The 20,628-nt window shown below is 42.7% G+C and overlaps 1 protein-coding gene across 1 annotated transcript in view; it reads left to right on the top strand.

Annotated features, from left to right (window-relative positions):
* CDK13 (cyclin dependent kinase 13) overlaps nt 1-19,850 on the top strand; it is a 95,612-nt gene extending 75,762 nt beyond the window's left edge. Inside the window, exons 11-14 of the mRNA XM_068236385.1 lie at nt 1,893-2,024; nt 4,092-4,294; nt 5,009-5,461; nt 18,281-19,850. Of these exons, the coding sequence (XP_068092486.1) occupies nt 1,893-2,024; nt 4,092-4,294; nt 5,009-5,461; nt 18,281-19,101 (1,609 nt within the window). The 3' untranslated portion in view covers nt 19,102-19,850. The remainder of the gene's footprint in view (nt 1-1,892; nt 2,025-4,091; nt 4,295-5,008; nt 5,462-18,280) is intronic.
* The last annotated feature ends 778 nt before the right edge of the window (nt 19,851-20,628 follow it).

Below are 20,628 nucleotides of genomic sequence, written 5' to 3'. Positions count from 1 at the left end.
CCTTAAAGCGGAATGAAACCCAGCATTTTTACTTAGCTCAATATAGATTATTTACAGCATATTATATACAACCAGCATTTTTTTTTACTAGAACTGCATTCAAAGGGTTAACACAGGCTTTAGAAGCTTCCCTGCCAGCAGGGCTGGCCACTTCCAAACTTAACATAATGTTATCTTGTGTTTAATTGTATCAAGTGAGAAATGTAAACAAAGCCTTCTCTCACACTACTGGGTCCCCTGAACAAAGTCAGATAAGCATAAATGCTTTCTGATTAAGTAATGCTGGGCATACACTGTGAGATTCTTCTTATAAATCGAGCCGCTGATGGCTCGATTGATAATTTCTGACAGGTTCGATCAGCGAGGCGCTCGATTCCCTGCTCGATACCCGCGGGCGGACAATGTGAAGAAACCGAGCGGAAGATAAGGAGTGCCCGTGGGGACGAGCGAGAATCGATCCAGGCGCCAGCGGGGATGCGGCGGGGACGAGCCAGCGGCTCGATCCGGCGCATAAATCTCACCATGTATGCCCAGCATTAGAGGATGAATAAAGCAGTTATAAATAAAAAGTCAGCTCTCAGAGTAAAATAAGTGTACTTTAGAAACGTAAAATTTCTAATTATAATGAATAATAACACTTATGCACAAAAGCAAATATGCTAACCGTATGGCATATAAAAAGTAGGAAAACATGTTTTTATTGAATATTATGTCAGGGTTTTATACCGCTTTAAAGCGGAATATAACCCTGCATTTTAACTTTGCTCTAAAACATTATTTATAGCATAATATATGCAACCAGCATTTATTTTTTTTACTAGACCAGCATTGGAAGGGTTACACACAGAGCTTTAAAGTTCCGTGGATAGAAATGCAGATGCATCCGAAGTTTATATAGATACATTTAAGTAAACACAATGTAACAAGTGTGGAATGTGACACACACTCTCTGACTGCAGGAGCTGGAGGACAGCCAGAGTGTGTAACATTCACCACTTGTTACATTGTGTTTACTTAAATGTATCTATCTAAACTTCGGATGAGTCTGCATTTCTATCCACGGAACGTTAAAGAGACTCTGAAGCGAGAATAAATCTCGCTTCAGAGCTCATAGTTAGCAGGGGCATGTGTGCCCCTGCTAAACCGCCGCTAAACGGGGGTCCCTTCACCCCCAAACCCACCCCCGCAATAGTTGGTCGTAGAGTTGGTCGTTCGTGGAGGCAGGGCTAACGGCTGCAGCCCTGCCTCCAGTCGCGTCTATCAGCGGCGCATCGCCGCCTCTCCCCCTCCCCTCTCAGTGAAGGAAGACTGAGAGGGGCGGGGGAGAGGCGGAGATACGCGCTGACAGACACGCGTGGGGCAGGGCTGCGGCGGTTAGCCCTGCCCCAACCAGGAAGCGCTCCCCCGAGGGGATTTGGGGGTGAAGGGACCCCCGTTAAGCCGCGGGATAGCTGCGTTTTAGCAGGGGCACACATGCCCCTGCTATCTATGAGGTCTGAAGCGAGATTTATTCTCGTTTCAGACTCTCTTTAAAGCTCTGTGTGTAACCCTTCCAATGCTGGTCTAGTAAAAAAAAATGCTGGTTGCATATAATATGCTGTAAATAATGTTTTAGAGCTAAGTTGAAATGCAGGGTTATATTCCGCTTTTAGCAGTAGCTATGCTTACTGTAGAACTGCTAGAACTTAAAAACATTACAGCACAGAACCGAAAATGAATGCTTCTCGCCCTGTTTGCTACCACTTTAACTCCTATAATGTCCTTAACTTGTAATATGTATAATGTATCATATTGTCTGTGTCCATTAAGCAACTGCTAAGTCAAATACCTGTAAGTGCAAGCTTACTTGGCCAAATAAAATTGATTCAGATTTACGGTATTCCTTTTCGTAGCGTACCCACTGTGGCACTGGACCTGTTTGATCACATGCTTGCGCTGGACCCTAGCAAGCGCTGTACTGCTGAACAAGCTCTACAATGTGAATTTCTCCGGGATGTGGATCCGTCAAAAATGGCTCCACCTGAGTAAGACGTTTGCTTTTTTTTTATGCATGCAATTCAAATACATTTTATTTATTAAGGTGGATTACAATGCTTTTTTTTTTTTTTTCCCCTTCGTGCCCCTGCATTAAATTTGCACACATGATTTAATTGGTATGGATACAGAAACTTGTAGTGAGATTAATATGGAGATTGCTATATTTATTTTTTTTAGCCAAAATGACAGGCACATGGTTCATATTAATTAACACAGTATCAGTTTACTGCTCAGTGTCTGTGTATATTGCACACAATACAAATAGTTTTACCTGGACTATAAGGAGTAATTTAATCAATAGCAATCATATGCCATGCAGAGTAGTGTACATGTAGCAAAAGTAGCTTATTTCAGGAACAGGAAGTTAAGGAGAACCATAAAAATCGGAGACCCTGGGAGGTTCTGTAGATGAATTTCAGGTTTGAAAACACAGGTACCGTTAAGAAAAGGAGACAAAAAGAGCACCAGGAGCACCAATAGTGTAGTATTTCTGAGAAATGGGAAATGTAAAGAAACAACAAACTACTCACAAATGTGGCTTGCTATGGGCAACAACAATTTCGGACATGTAAAGAAGGACCGTCACCAGTCAGTTATGGTTGATCAACGTGGGTCGCGCTCCAGAAAAAAGAAAGACCAAGAACCACTGGATGTAGTTGCAGAGGTAACCCCTGGGACGGGGAGGAGACAATGCAAGGTGGGAGGAGGTGCCCAATTGTGATACAATGTGTAATGAGTGGAGGTAAATAGTAGGAACAGCCTTACCTCGTGATAAGAGTTTAAGATTTTTATTGTTACACACCAATAAAAAGTGTGTTTCATTGGACCTGCCTGCTTCTTCAGTTCAATACGAGACGAGAGTGTCTGAACTGTGTATCTCTGTGTCTGTGTCAAAAGACCTGACTCAAAGCACTAGGGCTTCAGCCACTAGGACGCGCTCTGTGGGCATTAGCAGTGTTAAGGAGTCTTGCCCAAGGTCTCTTAGGCCTTGTTCACATCTAAATTCGCGGACGCCAGCATTTTGCGATTTTCCGCATGATTATTTTTAGCACCTCCCGGTGCTTACCTGTGCGGTGGTTTTTGTAAAGCGCCTTTTTAAGCACTTTTGCAGTGCGATTTGTTTTTTCACTTCCTGGCGTAAGTCAAGAAAGTGAACTCCTTGGCCCGGAAAAGAATAAATACAACTTATTTATTCTTAAAAACACTGGGGAAATTGCTATACAAAGCACTTTTTCAAGTGTTTTCCGATTTCCCTATACCTTCCATTGAGGCAACTCGCCCCAAAAATGGTACAGGCAGCGCTTTGAGTGGATCGTAATACGCCCTTAGTGTGAACAAACCCTTACTGAATAGGCGCTGGCTTACTTAATAGGAAGAGCTGAGATTTGAACCCTGGTCTCCTGTGTCAGAGGCAGAGCCACTACATTGTAAACTTGAAAGTGGTTCTAAGCCATTTCTTTGCTTTAAAACTAATAAAAATGACATTTGTTTATTCTTGGTTGGATGATGCTTTGACCTTTATTAGTTGCAGCAGTAATGTTTTTTGGAATTAGGATGTAAATTAAGCCAACTAAACCAACTAAGCTACACTACTACTCTAATCACTCTGGCTTGATCCTGCCACCGTGCTCCTTTTCCTCTCACTCTGGTCCTGCAGCACCACACGCAGTCCTCTCTTCCTCCTGCAGCTTTCCGTACACCCCACAAGCATATGGTCCGGCGGTTGTCGGCGACAGAGATTTTCTGTCTTGCCTCATTGATCCTTTTAACCAATTTTGGCCTAAAATCATTTAATAGTTTGATCAGGTGGCTATGTTGCAGCACAGATTCTTCTCTGATTTGATGGTTATTGATCGGCCTGCAAAATCTTGCAATGTATGGACACCCTTACTGTTGCTTCCTGCTGCAGAGCTTACTGATCAGTTAGGATTGTAAATCTGTCTTAGGGATGTCACAGTCCGTAGTAATGTGCTAATATAGAACAGAAAATAGAAAAGGTCTGTGTGATATCTGCAGATGCTTTTCTAATGTTAGTTTGTATCCATTTCTCCTAGCCTTCCTCTTTGGCAAGACTGTCATGAGTTATGGAGTAAGAAGCGCAGAAGGCAGAAGCAAATGGGAATGGTTGATGATGCAACAGCCCCTAAAGTGCCAAGAAAAGATCTATCTGTTGGAATGGATGACAGTAGAAACAGTACACCACAAGGGGGGCAATCAACATCTCAGATCAAGCCACCATTTCCAGGGGCCGGATTAGGTAAGCATCTTTTGCTTTTAACGCGGGTCGAGCCCGCGTGGTGCACTAAGGCTGTTTCCGGGCGCCTCTCCTTCCCCCCTGGCAATTGGACCACCCACATCTCTTCTACCTCCTGCGTAAGTTTCACCCCACTCTTTCCATCATCCACTATCTTTCCTTCCCTTTCGCAGGGATTGCACAGGTCACTTTTTTCCTTATGGGTAACCTTCATTACCCTCATGGTTTGTACATATTATCATTATCCTTGTTGTGACACACTTTATTAACACTTGATGAATTGTGTATTATACCTTTTTGAAAGATATCTCTGCATTTTATTCCCAATGTTATGGTACTTCATATTTTCATTTTTATAGCTTATTTCTAAGAGGTGATTACGCTCATATTTTTTCATTGTTCAGTTGCCAGATGTTACCTTATTATTATAACCAAATCTTTTGGGATCGAGAGACCCCGCAGGTCACATGTAGTGACCTTTTTTAGGTGTTTTTACTATTTGATGGCTTTTTGAAAAAATAATAAAGATTTATATATTTTGACTAATAATATTAGTCTGGTGCTGTCTTTTGGGGAAATTCCTCTTTTTTTCTCTTTTGATTAAATTTAGATAAAACATTTGGCAATAAAATCTGAATATTCAGTCAATTGCACATCTCAAGTGAAGATATATTGCACTAACTGTTGTATAACATTTGACTATTTATTTTTCTCAAGGTCTCCCAAGTTCTGGACAGCAGCTGAATGAGAACTCCATGGCCATTTTATTTAACTTATTGCAATCTCAGACAAGTTGTGTCAGCATGGCACAGTTAGCCCAAGTTATGAACGTCAAGGTGAATTCTGAGACTGAGCAACAACTGAATAATCTAAATCTTCCAGCTGGCATTCTGGCATCAGCTGATAAACCACCAGAGCCAAAGGAGGAGCCTTCCCTTCCAGCAGCAATACCAGAACCTGAACAGATGAGTTATCCTTCACTGCCTTTACCCAAGGCTAAAGCTGATACAGCTCAGGCCACTATCCAGAATGCATTTACAGTCTTACTGGATAATTTTTCAAAAGATCAGGAACAAAAGCAAGTAGCAGAGGCAGTACAAGACCTTCCTGAGGAGATATTAAGAGAAGAATTTACACAGCCTAGCCGACCTCCAAGCCCTGTACCCATTGGTATGTATGCCATTTATTAGATCTTGATACATTTGTAAAATATCAAAACAAAGGCTGTAAGTATATAATGTTGTTCAAGGGAACCTAAACTGACAAGGCTATGGATTTTTCCTTGTAAAATAATACTAGTTGCCTGACTCTCCTGCTGATCCTGTGCCTCTAATACTTTTAGCCACAGGCCCCTCAACAAGCATGCAGATTAGGTGCTCTTGACTGAAGTCAGACTGAATTAGCTGCATGCTTGTTTCAGGTGTGTGATTCAGCCACTACTGCTGCCAAAGAGTGCAGCAGGACTGACTAGCAACTGGTATTGGTTAAAAGGAGTCATCCATATCCCTCTGTCAAGGTTCCCTTGAAAGTGGGATTTTCAGCAACAAAATACAATTCCATTTACCCACTGCTCTGTGTTTATTATGCAGCCTGCAACCTAACCCAGCATTGCAAGCATTCCAATCTAATCATAAATGTTTCTATTGTAATAAATCTTATCTCAGTTTGTCTGGCTCTATTTGGTACTTTGCCGACAAGAAGGAAGCTGGTCATCTCCCCTCCCACATTCCTGTTCCTCATTGATTGGCTGAGGGCAGTTCAGTGTGACACAAGCCTGAGAAGGGAGGAGCTTCTTTGTAAACACATGTGGGTACAACATAGATCATGACAGTGCAGTTTCTAAGAGGAAAAAAAGTAATGGAGGAAATGACATCAGGATTGGCTTCAGTCAGAAGAAGTAAAAAATACCAGGAACAGATTACTCTTTATTTACTATATAAAATTCACTGAAATCAACACATGGGCAGTACAATACATATGTTATGTAAGTAGAACACTCATTTAAAGTGTATCCGAAATGAAAAACTAACTATGACAAATAACTTGTCTATACAGTGGCTTGCAAAAGTATTCGGCCCCCTTGAAGTTTTCTACATTTTGTCATATTACTGCCACAAACCTGAATCAATTTTATTGGCATTCCACGTGAAAGACCAATACAAAGTGGTGTACACATAAGAAGTGGAACGAAACTCATACATGATTCCAAACATTTTTACAAATAACTGCAAAGTGGGGTGTGCGTAATTATTCAGCCCCCTGAGTCAATACTGTGTAGAACCACCTTTTGCTGCAATTACAGCTGCCAGTTTTTTAGGGTATGTCTCTACCAGCTTTGCACATCTAGAGACTGAAATCCTTGCCCATTCTTCTTTGCAAAACAGCTCCAGCTCAGTCAGATTAGATGGACAGCATTTGTGAACAGCAGTTTTCAGATCTTGCCCCAGATTCTCGATTGGATTTAGATCTGGACTTTGACTAGGCCATTCTAACACATGGATATGTTTTGTTGTAAACCATTCCATTGTTGCCCTTGCTTTATGTTTAGGGCCGTTGTCCTGCTGAAAGGTGAACCTCCGCTCCAGTCTCAAGTCTTTTGCAGACTCCAAGAGGTTTTCTTCCAAGATTGCCCTATATTTGGCTCCATCCATCTTCCCATCAACTCTGAACAGCTTCCCTGTCCCTGCTAAAGAGAAGCACCCCCAGAGCATGATGCTGCCACCACCATATTTGAAAGTGGGGATGGTGTGTACAGAGTGATGTGCAGTGTTAGTTTTCCGCCACACATAGGCTTCAATTCATCAAAGGGTGTTCGATAACAAAATCCCAGTCTTTAACCATCTTAGCGGTATGGACGAGCTCAGCTCGTCCATCCCCGCCGATGGCTGCCGCTCAGGCCCTGCTGGGCCGATGTTTACGAAATAAAAAGCAGCACACGCAGCCGGCACTTTGCTAGCCGCGTGTGCTGCCTGATCGCCGCCGCTCTGCGGCGATCCGCCGCGAGCAGCGGCGAAAGAGGGTCCCCCCAGCCGCCTGAGCCCTGCGCAGCCGGAACAAACAGTTCCGGCCAGCGCTAAGGGCTGGATCGGAGGCGGCTGACGTCAGGACGTCGGCTGACGTCCATGACGTCACTCCGCTCGTCGCCATGGCGACGAAGTAAGCAAAACACGGAAGGCCGCTCATTGCGGCCTTCCGTGTTACTTTTGGCCGCCGGAGGCGATCAGAAGAACGCCTCCGGAGCGACATCTAGTGGGCTTTCATGCAGCCAACTTTCAGTTGGCTGCATGAAATAGTTATTTTTTAATTTAAAAAAAACCCTCCCGCAGCCGCCCTGGCGATCTTAATAGAACGCCAGGGTGGTTAAAATACCGCATTCGGTATTTTATACTTCACTGTGCTAATTCATCAATATTTTCCCATGTGTGGTAGAGGTTCGTTAAGTTACCGAAGTACTACGGCTTCAGTTCATCAAAGGCTGTTAGATAACAGCAGAGTGGTGAAGCAGCTTGGAATGTCTCTGTGTTGTTACAAGTTGATAACAATAGAAGGCATCCAGACATCCCTTTACATGTAAACGTGTGTTATATTTACTGTTACTTATACTGCCTCTGCTGCTCTGAATCTGTCCATCAGTGTTTCTTAACATTTTACTTCTTTGCCACAACGTAGATAAACTTCCTGGAGACATTACAAATGCCATGCTTGGTGATTTCACCACTTGCATCTTTGCATATTCAAACAGGGACTCAAAGGGTTACACCACCGTTCTCTCTGCTCACTGCCTGGGGGGTCTGGAAGCTTGTGTGGAAAAGCCTGTGACCTATCAGCACCTATCAGCGGCACTTGCAGGAGAACAGGGGCTGTTTCTATTGGCTGCCTGCTTTTGTAAATCATGAAAACATTTACACAGAAGGCTTTTGAAGCCTGTAACGACAGGGGAGAGCTGGAGATAATCACCGAATGTGTTAGCGAATGTGGTAACCTTGATGAATTAACATTTACTGACATTTGCTGACATGTGTTGAGCACAAGTCGGTAATTTATCTCATTGCTCTGTCATTTCAGCTTCTCATTCGGTAACAGCTTTGATGAATTAACACTTTCTTAAGTGCTCCGTTAAGTCAGTTGATTTCAGCATTACCGAATGCGGTAATGCTTGATGAATTGAAGCCATAGCGTTTTGCATTTTGGCCAAAAAGTTCAATTTTGGTCTCATCTGACCATAGCACCTTCTTCCACGTTTGCTGTGTCCCCCACATGGCTTGTGGCAAACTGCAAATGGGACTTCTAATGCTTTTCTGTTAACAATGGCTTACTTCTTGCCACTCTTCCATAAAGGCCAACTTTGTGCAGTGCACGACTAATAGTTGTCCTATGGACAGATTCCCCCACCTAAGCTGTAGATCTCTGCAGCTCGTCCAGAGTCACCATGGGCCTCTTGATTGCATTTCTGATCCGCGCTCTCCTTGTTCGGCCTGTGAGTTTAGGTGGATGGCCTTGTCTTGGTAGGTTTACAGTTGTGCCAAATGCCTTCGATTTCTGAATGATCGCTTGAACAGTGCTCCGTGGGATGTTCAAGGCTTTGGAAACTTTTTGTAGCGTAAGCTTGCTTCTAAATTTCTCAATAACTTTATCCCTGACCTGCCTGGTGTCTTCTTTGGACCTTATGGTGTTGTTGCTCCCAATATTCTCTTGGACAACCTCTGAGGCCTTCATAGAGCAGCTGTATTTGCACTGACATTAGATTACACACAGGTGCACTCTATTTGGTCATTACCACTCATCAGGCAATGTCTATGGGCAACTGACTGCACTCAGACCAAAGGTGGCTGAATAATTATGCACACCCCACTTTGCAGTTATTTATTTGTAAGAAATGTTTGGAATCATGTATGATTTTTGTTCCACTTCTCACGTGTACACCACTTTGTATTGGTCTTTCATGTGGAGTTCCAATAAAATTGATTCATGTTTGTGGCAGTAATATGACAAAATGTGGAAAACTTCAAGGGGGCCGATTACTTTTGCAAGCCACTGTATATCTTATCTAAAGTTTAGATAGTTTACACAGCAAATCTAGCTGCAAACAGCTTCAATAGAATGATTCTTTCTTCCTGTGATACGACAGCAGCCATGTTGTTTGTAAACATTACACACAGCAAGCTTATCTGTATCTTCAGCACTCAGCCTGTGAAAAAACCTTATTCCCCCTCCTCCTCCCTCCTCCCCTCTGCCTCTGAAATCTCTGGCTAGTAATACCTCCCCCTCCTCCTGCCCAGACTAAGCTCTCATGAGCCATTGCTACTGTCTGAAAATGCCAAGGCTCTCTGAAATGCTGTGGGCGAGGCGTGTTTAGTTTATAGGGAATTGGAGTATTAAAACAAAAAAGTATTTGGCTTGAGGAATGCCCTATAAACCATAGGAAAAGAACACAATTATGCAATGAGTAAACGTTTATCTCGGATCCACGTTAACTTCTTATATATGTATTTTTTTCCCTGGGGTAGTATGGCTTTCCCTGCTGCTTCAATATTATTAATAGTGTAATGTTTAGTATTTGTACTAATGATTAAGCTGTAGGTGAAAACTAGTGTTGAGTCAAGTCTTGCAAAATTAAGTGTAAACTCTCAGGACCCGTTTTTTAGATCAGTGGCTGAGAGGGTCCAGTCCAACAGTCCCTCAGGCATTGTACTTTTTTTCAGTATCACTTTTATTGAGTTAAAGTGGACCTGAACTCTTACACAGGACACTGGGAAAACATAACATAAATGCACCCTATATGTATTCAAAGAGTTAAGCCTTTTGTAATTCCTCCTCATTTGTGTCTAATCACTAGTTGTAATTTGATCCCTCCCCGTGTCACATTACTGCCTGTAGCAGATAAGCCCATTTAAAAGCACAGGCTGTAAACAATAAGTCTGCTTCCATGAATCGGGAAGTAAAAACTGTGCAGATTTATTTTAGGATTTGTATCAGCTGTAATTAAGAATTGTTTTATGTTTAAAAGATACACAACAGCATAATAACCTTTAGAGCAGAGAGGAGTTCTGAGTTCAGGTCCGCTTTAAAGCTTAATTGCATAAAAAAAATGTTTAGCTTTGGATACCATCGTAAAGGGTACAAACTTCCTTTGGAGTTTTACGGCTGTCCATGGCTTCATTTGGGGGACATTCTTATTCACTCCCTGTTGCTTTAACTTGAAATTTGGTGGTCCTGGGGACAGGAAATGAGTGGCAAAGAAAACTTAACAGGTGTTTCTTAACCACTTAAGCACTCAGTCGTTTTCACTTTTTGCATCTGAGCAATGTTCAACTCCCATTCATTAGCCTATAACTTTATCACTACTTATCACAATGAACTGATCTATATCTTGTTTTTTCCACCACCAATTAGGCTTTCTTTGGGTGGTACATTTTGCTAAGAGCTACCTTACTGTAAATGCATTTTAACAGTAAGAATAAGAAAATAATAATTTGAAAATAAGAGCATTTTTTCAGTTTTGCATCCATCACTACTTACAAGCTTATAAAAAAAATAGAAATATTTCATCTTTACGTAGATATTTAACCACTTGCCGACCAGGGGAATTTTCACTGATCGGTGCTGCGTGGGCTCTACAGCCCGCAGCACCGATCAGCAGTGCAGCAGGGCGATCAGACTACCCCCCTTTTTTCCCCACTAGGGGGATGTCCTGCTGGGGGGGTCTGATCGCCGCCGGCCATTAGTGGGTAGCGGGGGGGGGGGGGGGCTCCTCAAAGCCCCCCTCCGCAGCGTTTTGTGCGCTCCCTCCCTCCCCTTACCGCCCTCTCCCTTCCTGGGCTGCGCAGGACGGATATCCGTCCTGCGCATTGTGGGATAGGCTTCAGCCTATCATATGCCGGCGATCCCCGGCCAATCAGAGGCCGGGGATCGCCGATCTGACTTACGGCGCTGCTGCGCAGCAGCGCCGTATCATGTAAACAGCGGGGATTTCTTCCCCGCCTGTTTACATTTTGCCGGCGAGCCGCTATCGGCGGCTCTCCGGCTGTTTACGGAGACACCCTCCGTGAACTGACATGGAAAGGCCGCTCGATTGAGCTGCCGTTTCCATGGTAACCCGCAGACGACCAGTTTACGCCAATCGGCGTTAGCTGGTCGTCAAGAGGTTAAAAAGTTTAGACCCTTAGGTAAATATTTGTGGTGTTTGTTTTTTTTTTTAATTGTAATGTTTTTTGTTTTTTTTTAAAACATTTTATGTGGGTATTTTTGGGAGGGTGGGATGTAAATAGTATTTGTTTTAGGTAAATATGTGTATTTTTATTTTTTCTTACATTTAGATGTAGTTTTACTTTTTTGCCACAAGATGGCAACCTTGAGTTTGTTTATATGACATCACTCTAAGCGTAACATGTACGCTTAGAGGGACATTGGAGGCAGAAAAAGCGAAGCTTCCGAGAGCTGCTGTCGCTTTTTCTGCGGGGGAGAGGAATCGGTGATCGGGCACCATGATTCCTGGGCTAACTATCCCCGGCCCATCGCGTGCGTGGCCTCCTTGACGTAGTTCTACCTCAAGGAGAACAAAGTGTTTAAATCACCATTTTTTCCTCCCTTCTTTATTTGTTGTAGTTTTTATTGGATAAATCTGTCCATTTATTCTCAGTAGAAGGAGGGTAGGAAATGCTCCCAAAGGAAATTGAGGCAGTTTAACCACATTTAAATTATCCAAAGCTAACATAATTAAAAAATGTTTTTAACTTATCCTGTTTTGTTGTTGGGAGTAGTCCTTGTCATTCCCCTTATTGGGGTGCACATTTTGCACATTGCCTAAACTGGTCCTTGGCGCAAAGTATGCAATGTTTTGAAAGGAAAGCAGACATTGGTTTTTTTTTTTTTGTTTTGTTTTTTTATAAACAAATTATATAAACACATTAGAACATATAACTGTATGCATACTAGGCGAGTACAAGCACTGGTCAACATATGCACAAAGAAAACACCACAACTGTCTGTATATGCTGTTCAACTGCCAAAGATTTATTTATGTCAAAGATTGCGTGTCAAGTCTCCATTTATTCATACTTTATAACAATACACAGGATGCAATAATCTCCTGTGTACAAAAAGTCACATATATTTATATGTTTCTGACAAGAAAATAAATTAATTCAGCTGAGTGCTAATATGTTTAAAAAAGGGGGTTGCCCAAAAGTGCGCTCCTCACTGATGTACTAATATACTAACCAACTTACTAGAAATAAACTTTTGTGTATATTGGGTCACTCTTGCTAAAAAAGTGTGTGTATCACTTTAAAAATAAAAATATATAAAACTGCAGAGCGCTCAACAATATTTCACATCCTATGCAACGTTAACATCACATGCCTTCTTACAATAAAAGGTCAAAATCAGATCAGTTCTAACATCGTTCCATAAAAAGTCTCTCAGACAAGTCCTTCAAAATACTTGGTGGTGTTTTCACTTTTCCACTGCGAACACATAGCAAAATAGTACCAGATTATGCTCACCAGATTGGATGGCTGATCCACTGAAAATCAGCAATAATCGCTTCTGGCCTTGCCAGTGGGATCATAATCTTGCAATCTAACTCTCCTCCAGGCTTGTCACTCCCCACATGTAAAAAAGATGGGATGGCAATAGTGTGATACTGCTACAATGGGGTACATTCACCAGCTTTCAGCGCTCCCCGATATAACCAGCAAAGCACCCAGTGTACCACCACCTGGTAATAAACAAAGCCTCTCACCAGATCTTGTTGCTAACTCAGGACAGATCAGCAATCAGCGCTTATTGTAGATGTGTAGCGTTTCTTACTCCATATCACACAATGCCGGATAGGCTGAGCTGCGTCCCCGGAGATAGCGCTGTGCAGAATTATATCACGGGATAATAGAATTATATCACGGGAATAGAACGCTGCTCTCCCGGGAGATCAGCGTTATATTCCAGTTTATCCCGTGATATAATTCCGCACAGCAATATCTCCGGGGTGGTGGTACACTGGGTGCTTTGCTGGTTATATCGGGGAGCACTGAAAGCTGGTGAATGTACCCCATTGTAGCAGTATCGCACTATTGCTGATTTTCACTTGATCAGCCATCCAATCTGGTGAGCGTAATCTGGTACTATTTTGCTATGTGTTCGCAGTGGAAAAGTGAAAACACCACCAAGTATTTTGAAGGACTTGTCTGAGAGACTTTTTATAGAACAATGTTAGAACTGATCTGATTTTGACCTTTTATTGTAAGAAGGCATGTGATGTAAAGGTTGAGTGCTCTGCAGTTTTATATATTTTTATTTGAGTGCTAATTTAGCTTCAGACTAGTTACTTGAACATCGAATCAGCTGGAAAAGGAAGCAAGACCTAACCTAATAATTGGTCTTGCCAATGATTCAACATTTTTAAATGTTAATTTTTAAATTGATCCATACGATGCATGGAAGGTTGTAACACCAGAATATATTAAAGTGTACCTCCATGCAAAACATGGTAACTTGTGAAAACCATAACACAAGCTGTCATACATGGACAGCACTCACAAACGCCTCCCATCAAAAATCAAATCAAATACCGCCACCATAAATTGTGACAGGAAAATAATTCTGGCCGCACAGTGTCATATGAAGGCTTATTTCTGCACGCACCGCACTGCATCGCACACAACAGGTGTGTAACCGTCCTAAACCATTTGCATAGTACTTAAATTGTTAGAGCTAATTTCAGATCATACATGGTGGGCCTGAACGATTTGGGGAAAAGATTGAATTGCACGATTTCTGTCAGAAATTGCGATTTCGATTCAATTCACGATTTTCTTCAATGTGCCTCATCCAGATCTCCTCTGTGCAAAGGAGGCTGGGGGTGGAGCTGTGATTAATCCTAAGCATAAACGCTTCATAACTGGCCAAACTCTTGACTGACAGGGACAGTATTAAAAAAAAAAAAAAAAAAAACTGAGAAAACCTGGTGCTATGATCATTGAGTAGTTATAGTTTAAACCTCATATATATTAACACAATTTTTACTGTCATACGCCAGAGGTAATGCGTAATAAGGTATTGAACAGTAGTACCACACCTAATATGTCTGCCGTCCGCCCAGCTGATGGTGTGCTAGACCAGGAGTGTCAAACTCAAATAGACAGGGGGCCAAAATTCAAAAAATGCGACCAAGTCAAGGGCCAATGAGGACCGGATCGGGGATGGGGGGTTATGTCACCTGTCCCATTTTTCTCCATGCGGCGCATATTATTGGGGGGGGGGGGGGAATAAGAGTCATGTCACAACAGTAGTGGGGACAGTTAATGTTAGGTGTGGGGTAGGTAGGGTGAAGTTAAGCCATGGGGGAGGGGGGGGGAGATTTCCGCTGATACACTTACTGATACACACGCACACACTTAATTCTCCATCTCGCAGCACTCACTGACACACAGATCCTGCAGCACACACTAATATGCACAAACGCACTTCGAGCTATTCACCTGCAGCACACACTTATTTGCACACATACACACCAATATGAACAAACACACACTTCTCCTGCAACACACACACACACACACACACACACACACACACACACACACACACACACACACACACACACACACTTCTCCTGCAGCACACACTTACATGCACACATACACACCAATATGCACGCACACACACTTCTCGAGCACTCATCCTGCAGCACACACTTACATGCACAACACTTAATGACACACACAGAGTCCATGCACTTCAGTCTTGCCTGCTGAATCTCCCCCATGCTGTGCAGATCCACACGCTCTCTCTGCACTTCGAGTGACAACTTCTGGAATGGGGGAGGAGGGAATTCCTTCTCTGCTCCCTCTGCTAGCCACCGAACTACTGAAGGACGGGGAGGGAAAATCAGACCAGACACTAGCCTGGTTTAACTAAATTGCCTTGTCTCTCCCTGTGGTGTGTACCATTAACCTCCCCGGCGTTCTATTGAGATCGCCAGGGAGGCTGCGGGAGGGGTTTTTTTTAATTAAAAAAAAACTATTTCATGCAGCCAACTAAAAGTTGGCTGCATGAAAGCCCACTAGAGGGCGCTCCGGAGGCGTTCTTCCGATCGCCTCCGGCGCCCAGAATAAACAAGGAAGGCCGCAATGAGCAGCCTTCCTTGTTTGGCTTTTTTCGTCGCCATGGCGACGAGCGGAGTGACGTCATGGACGTCAGCCGACGTCCTGACGTCAGCCGCCTCCGATCCAGCCCTTAGCGCTGGCCGGAACTGATTGGTCCGGCTGCGCAGGGCTCGGGCGGCTGGCGGGACCCTCTTTTGCCGCTGCTCGCGGCGGATCGCCGCAGAGCGGCGGCGATCAGGCAGCACACGCGGCTGGCAAAGTGCCGGCTGCGTGTGCTGCTTTTTATTTGAGGAAAATCGGCCCAGCAGGGCCTGAGCGGCAGCCTCCGGCGGTGATGGACGAGCTGAGCTCGTCCATACCGCTCAGGAGGTTAAACAATCAGCGAAGATCAAACGACTCCTGTGAGCTGCCAGAGGGAAAAAGAGCAAGAGCCTGCGCTGGGCTAATGACGTAGCAGGAGAAGGAGGAGGCACTAGGCGGAAGTAAAGATACTAATCTGCCGCGGGGAGTGAGAGCTGCTGAGCCGCAGCTATTTGTACACAAAGTTGCGCACAGCGGGAGAAGGGGCTACACCACAGCGGGAGGGCACCGCATATCGTCAAAAATCGCCGCTTTGGCGATCACGGAATCGTCGTTTCCGTGATTTCCGATTTCGATACAAAATCGATAAATCGTTCAGGCCTAATACATGGATTCCTTTATGTTTGAAGGGGCACTATGGCGAAAAATTGCAAAATTTAAAATATGTGCAAACATACAAATAAGTACGTTTTTTTCCAGGGCTGTGGAGTCGGAGTCGTGGAGTCGGGCAATTTTGGGTGCCTGGAGTCGGAGTCGGGAAAAAAATGCTCCGATTTCTAATGAATTTGTAACTGTAATTAAAATAGAAAATATGATAAAATGTTCTATTTCTCAGATAATAGTCATTAAAAATAATGTATATATACAGTATATATACAGTAATAGCTGTGCTTAGTCCACAAAAATGAAATAAACCAATCAAAATTAGTTACTTGTGCTGCTTCAATAAAGCAGTCCCCGTATTTTTAAGGTCAGATATACATATCTGATTGTGACTGTATATATGATGTGTACACAGGAATCTCTTATATATACTAAATAACATCTATGCTGTAAGAATAAAGCCTGATGTGTAGCTGTGTCACTAATAGAGATGGTCAATGAGATGGAAATAATTCAGCATTGATGCTGGTTTATGCAAATGTATGCACTCCCTTTGCTGATGAAATCAAATCATTTGATATGTTGTTAAAATTTGGTTTAGTGACTGCAAATTAAAGGGTACCTGAGACGGATGAAAAGTAAAGTTTTATACATACCTGGGGCTTCCTCCAGCCCCCTTCAGGCTAATCAGTCCCTCGCTGTCCTCCACCACCCGGATCTTCTGCTATGAGTCCTGGTAATCCAGCCAGTCAGCGCTGTCCGGCTGCATGCCGCTCCCACAGCCAGGAACATTCTGCACCTGCGCAATAGTGCTGCACAGGTGTAGTATGCTCCTGGTGGCGGAGTGTGTGCATGCGCACTACGCCCGACTGGCTCAAGTACCTGGACTCATAGCAGAAGATCCAGGTGGTGGAGGAGGACAACGAGGACTGGATTATCCTGAAGGCGGCTGGAGGAAGCCCCAGGTATGTATAAAACTTTAATTTCATCAGTCTCAGGTTTACTTTGTTACACAGTAGTACTATACTCTACATATGCACTCCCCACAGAGCTGCAGGGAATCCACTGAGAATGCTGTGCACATTGAACACAGAGGTGTTGTCTATCACCCATAAACCTTGTTCAGATTGTGCATGAAGAATGTGTAATAGAGGAAGAATCTCCTCATTCCCCTGCAGAGTACCTGCACATCATTCTTACATGTACCCACACTTACATTGCCTAGGGCCTGATAGATGTTCTTTGTTCCGGTTTGTACCTTTTACAAGTACTCTTACCAAGGACTAGTTTTAGTCTAAAGGGAATAAATATAGTAGTCTACATATCCTTCTCACTTCAGTTGTCTTGTAAAATTCCTAAGCGTTGGCAGTTAAGAGACGAATTTCACGTTACATACTTTTAATCAACAAAATTGTAATATGCAAATTAGAGGAGTCGGAGTCGAGGAGTCGGAGTCGGTGGAATCCTAAACTGAGGAGTCGGAGTCGGTGGATTTTTGGACCGACTCCACAGCCCTGAACTTTTTTCCAGAGTAAAATGAGCCATACATTACTTTTCTCCTATGTTGCTATCACTTACAGTAGGTAGTAGGAATCTGACAGAAGTGACAGGTTTTGGACTAGTCCTTTATTCTTTATAAAGCCTTCTTTATAGGCCTTTATTCTTTATAAAGATATTCCCTAAAAAGGATTTAAACGATGATGCTGGCCAGCTTCCCTGCTCGCTAAAGTTTTTTTTGGGGCAGTTGGACTGAGCAACTGCCATGCACTAAGTGCTTTAAAAAATAAATAAATCCCTGAAAATCCCCTATGAAGAGATGCACTAGTCCAAAACCTGTCGCTTCTGTCACATTTCTAGTGCCTACTGTAAGTGACAGCAACATAGGAGAAAAGTAATTTATGGCTTATTTTACTTTGGAAAAAATGTACTTCTTATTTGTATATGTTTGCACATATTTTACATTTTACAGTTTTTTGCTGTAGTGCCCCTTTAAGTTAGTTGAAAAATCCATCAAATTTAAAAATTAGATAAAAAAAAAAACTTCATGCAGTCAGTGTCTGTGGTTCCTCTTGAAACAAGCTATTCAGCATTTGATGTCATCATTGATACCAGAATTATTTACTATCTTTGCATGACTTTGCAACAAAGTATGCTTATGTCGTTGATGGGCTGTTCATAATACTAATATTTGTTTTTTTAGATGAAAGTGATCCTGTTGATGATCACCATGATCCACCACTCAAAAGCCTGTCCTCTGAACCAAAACACCCACAAATACTGCCTCCAGATCAAAGACCTCCGGAGCCTCCAGAACCACCTCCAGTGGGACAAGAAGACCTTGATTACCGGACCGAGAGGCGGCATCCACCTAACACCAGCTTATCTGCTTGTGACCCTCATGCAGAAGTGAACGCGGCACTATTGCAAATAATGACTCAGCGTCAGGCTCAGGAACAAGATACAGGTGGTATAGACTATTCTGGGGCTAAACCATTTTCTAAGGCATTAGACTGCACTGAGAAATGTGGACCTTCTTACCTCCCCACTTCATATAACAGTGACAGACCTGTGAACATGCCTCCTGCTGTATTGGAAAGGCGCCATGAAAACCACCCTATTGAAAACTACAGTACTTCTTCATCTCACTTAAGTAACAGACTTCCTTCAAATCATACTTTTCCAGAGCCCTTTTGTAACTCTGCCACCACATACAGGGACAGCTACCTCAGTGCTAGTTCCATGTTATTTAGTGGTGACAAAGACCACAGATTTGAATACAGTCACAGTCCTACAATTATATTGGGAAACAGTAACCTCTCTTCTGGACTGGACAGTCGTACAATGCCAACAGAAATGCCTAACTTTAGCTACAGCACTAATATGCCAGAGCATCCTGGTCTATCTGCGGTAATGCACAGACCTGAGTGGGCCTCTCCTCACCAGGCACATGCTTTCTCTCAAGGACATGGGGGACACATGGGCACATATGTCAGAGGTCGTGGAAGGGGCTTGCCATTTTGATTTTGTTTCCTCAGGCGAAATATTTCTATCTGGAACAATTTTTACTTTTCAGCAAAGCTGCATTTTCCTGCAGCTGCATAATAGACTTGAGAATGAGTTTGACAACAGCTTTATTTTTTATGTAATAAAATGGTCTTGCAATACAACAAATAATAGTGGAGGGAGGGCAGTTAATGCAGTTTATTCTGTCGGCGAGGTAAATAACTAATTTACATGATGACAAATATTAGTTTAAAAATCTTCATTTTGTACATTTTTAAGTTGACTTCATTTTAAGGGCATCGTCTTTGTTTTCCCCACTAGCACTTGCAAGAAATTTAAAGAATATGGCACAATTGTGCTTCTTTTTTTGTACATTTGGACCAATGACTGGTAATGACAAGGCAGTGCTTTAATTCCTTGGTATCGGTTTCATTGTATAAAAACTACCTTTAGGGCCTGGCTACAAGGGAGGAAATTATCAGGTGCTACCGAGTGACTTAACCATTTGTTGGCAGCCACCTCCTGTTTTGCAGAGTAGATGACTTCCAACGTATTGTTAAACTGCTCAGTACAATACGATCATTTTTGCCTATGTAGTTTATGGCTTAGTCAAAGGTCACTGTCTGTTCCTTCACTGCTTTCAGTGTCATTGTGAAACTAGTGCTCATTTCAGACAGAATAATAAAACAACCTTTTCCTTGTGATGCAAACGTTTGATCAACTGTTTTTCTTTTAAGGATAAAGAAATAAATGTTGATTAAACCACAGAGTTGATGACTTCTTTACGAAGAAATTAAATAAACACCCAGCCATGCCACTCATTACATGTACGGCAAAGGTTCTAGGTAGTACATCCACACCGCAAGACACATTCATGTTAAAAAGGGTACAGAATTTTCAAATAAAGTGCGCGGGTTATAGCTTCTAATAGATTATCGATAATATTATAGCCAATAGTAGATTGTCTGTAATATTACCATTATTCTATTAGGTAATGCTGTTGGTAAAATATAGATAATCTTTAACGATATTTTACTATAACCTAACCTTACCCTGACACAGAACCCTCCCTCTACCGATGCCTAACCCTAAGATCCCCCAGTGGTGCCTAACCTTGAGAGCCCCTCCTTGGTGAAGCCTAACTCTAAGACCCCTTCCTCCTTGTGGTGCCTAACCCTAGGACCCAAGACGACCGAAGTGCTGCTATTAGAAAGGAGTGGGATTGTCTCTGGCATGTATCAGGTATGTCTGGGTTAGAAACCTAACAATCCTTGAACTAAGAAAAATCATAATTTAAGTTTTATGATATGTTCAAATAAACTGCATACATCTTTCCAAAAGGTTCTGGAAAGTTTGCAGTACCAAATGATATTTCTAGTTACTCCACAATTTCTAAATCACCTTAACAGTTATTTCCTGGCAATGTCTATAATGGTGGGGGATGTGAAGATTATTATAAAGCTTCGTAGACACGTGCAAGGACTTTCATCGGTATAGCTCAGGACTCTCATCCTGAATGAGGCAGAAAAGGGTCAATGGCCTGTA

The sequence above is a fragment of the Hyperolius riggenbachi genome, chromosome 5 (assembly GCF_040937935.1).
Source record: "Hyperolius riggenbachi isolate aHypRig1 chromosome 5, aHypRig1.pri, whole genome shotgun sequence".
Lineage (NCBI taxonomy): Eukaryota > Metazoa > Chordata > Amphibia > Anura > Hyperoliidae > Hyperolius > Hyperolius riggenbachi.
The sequence above is the reverse complement of the archived record's forward strand: the minus strand, read 5'-3'. Positions and strand labels throughout refer to the sequence as shown.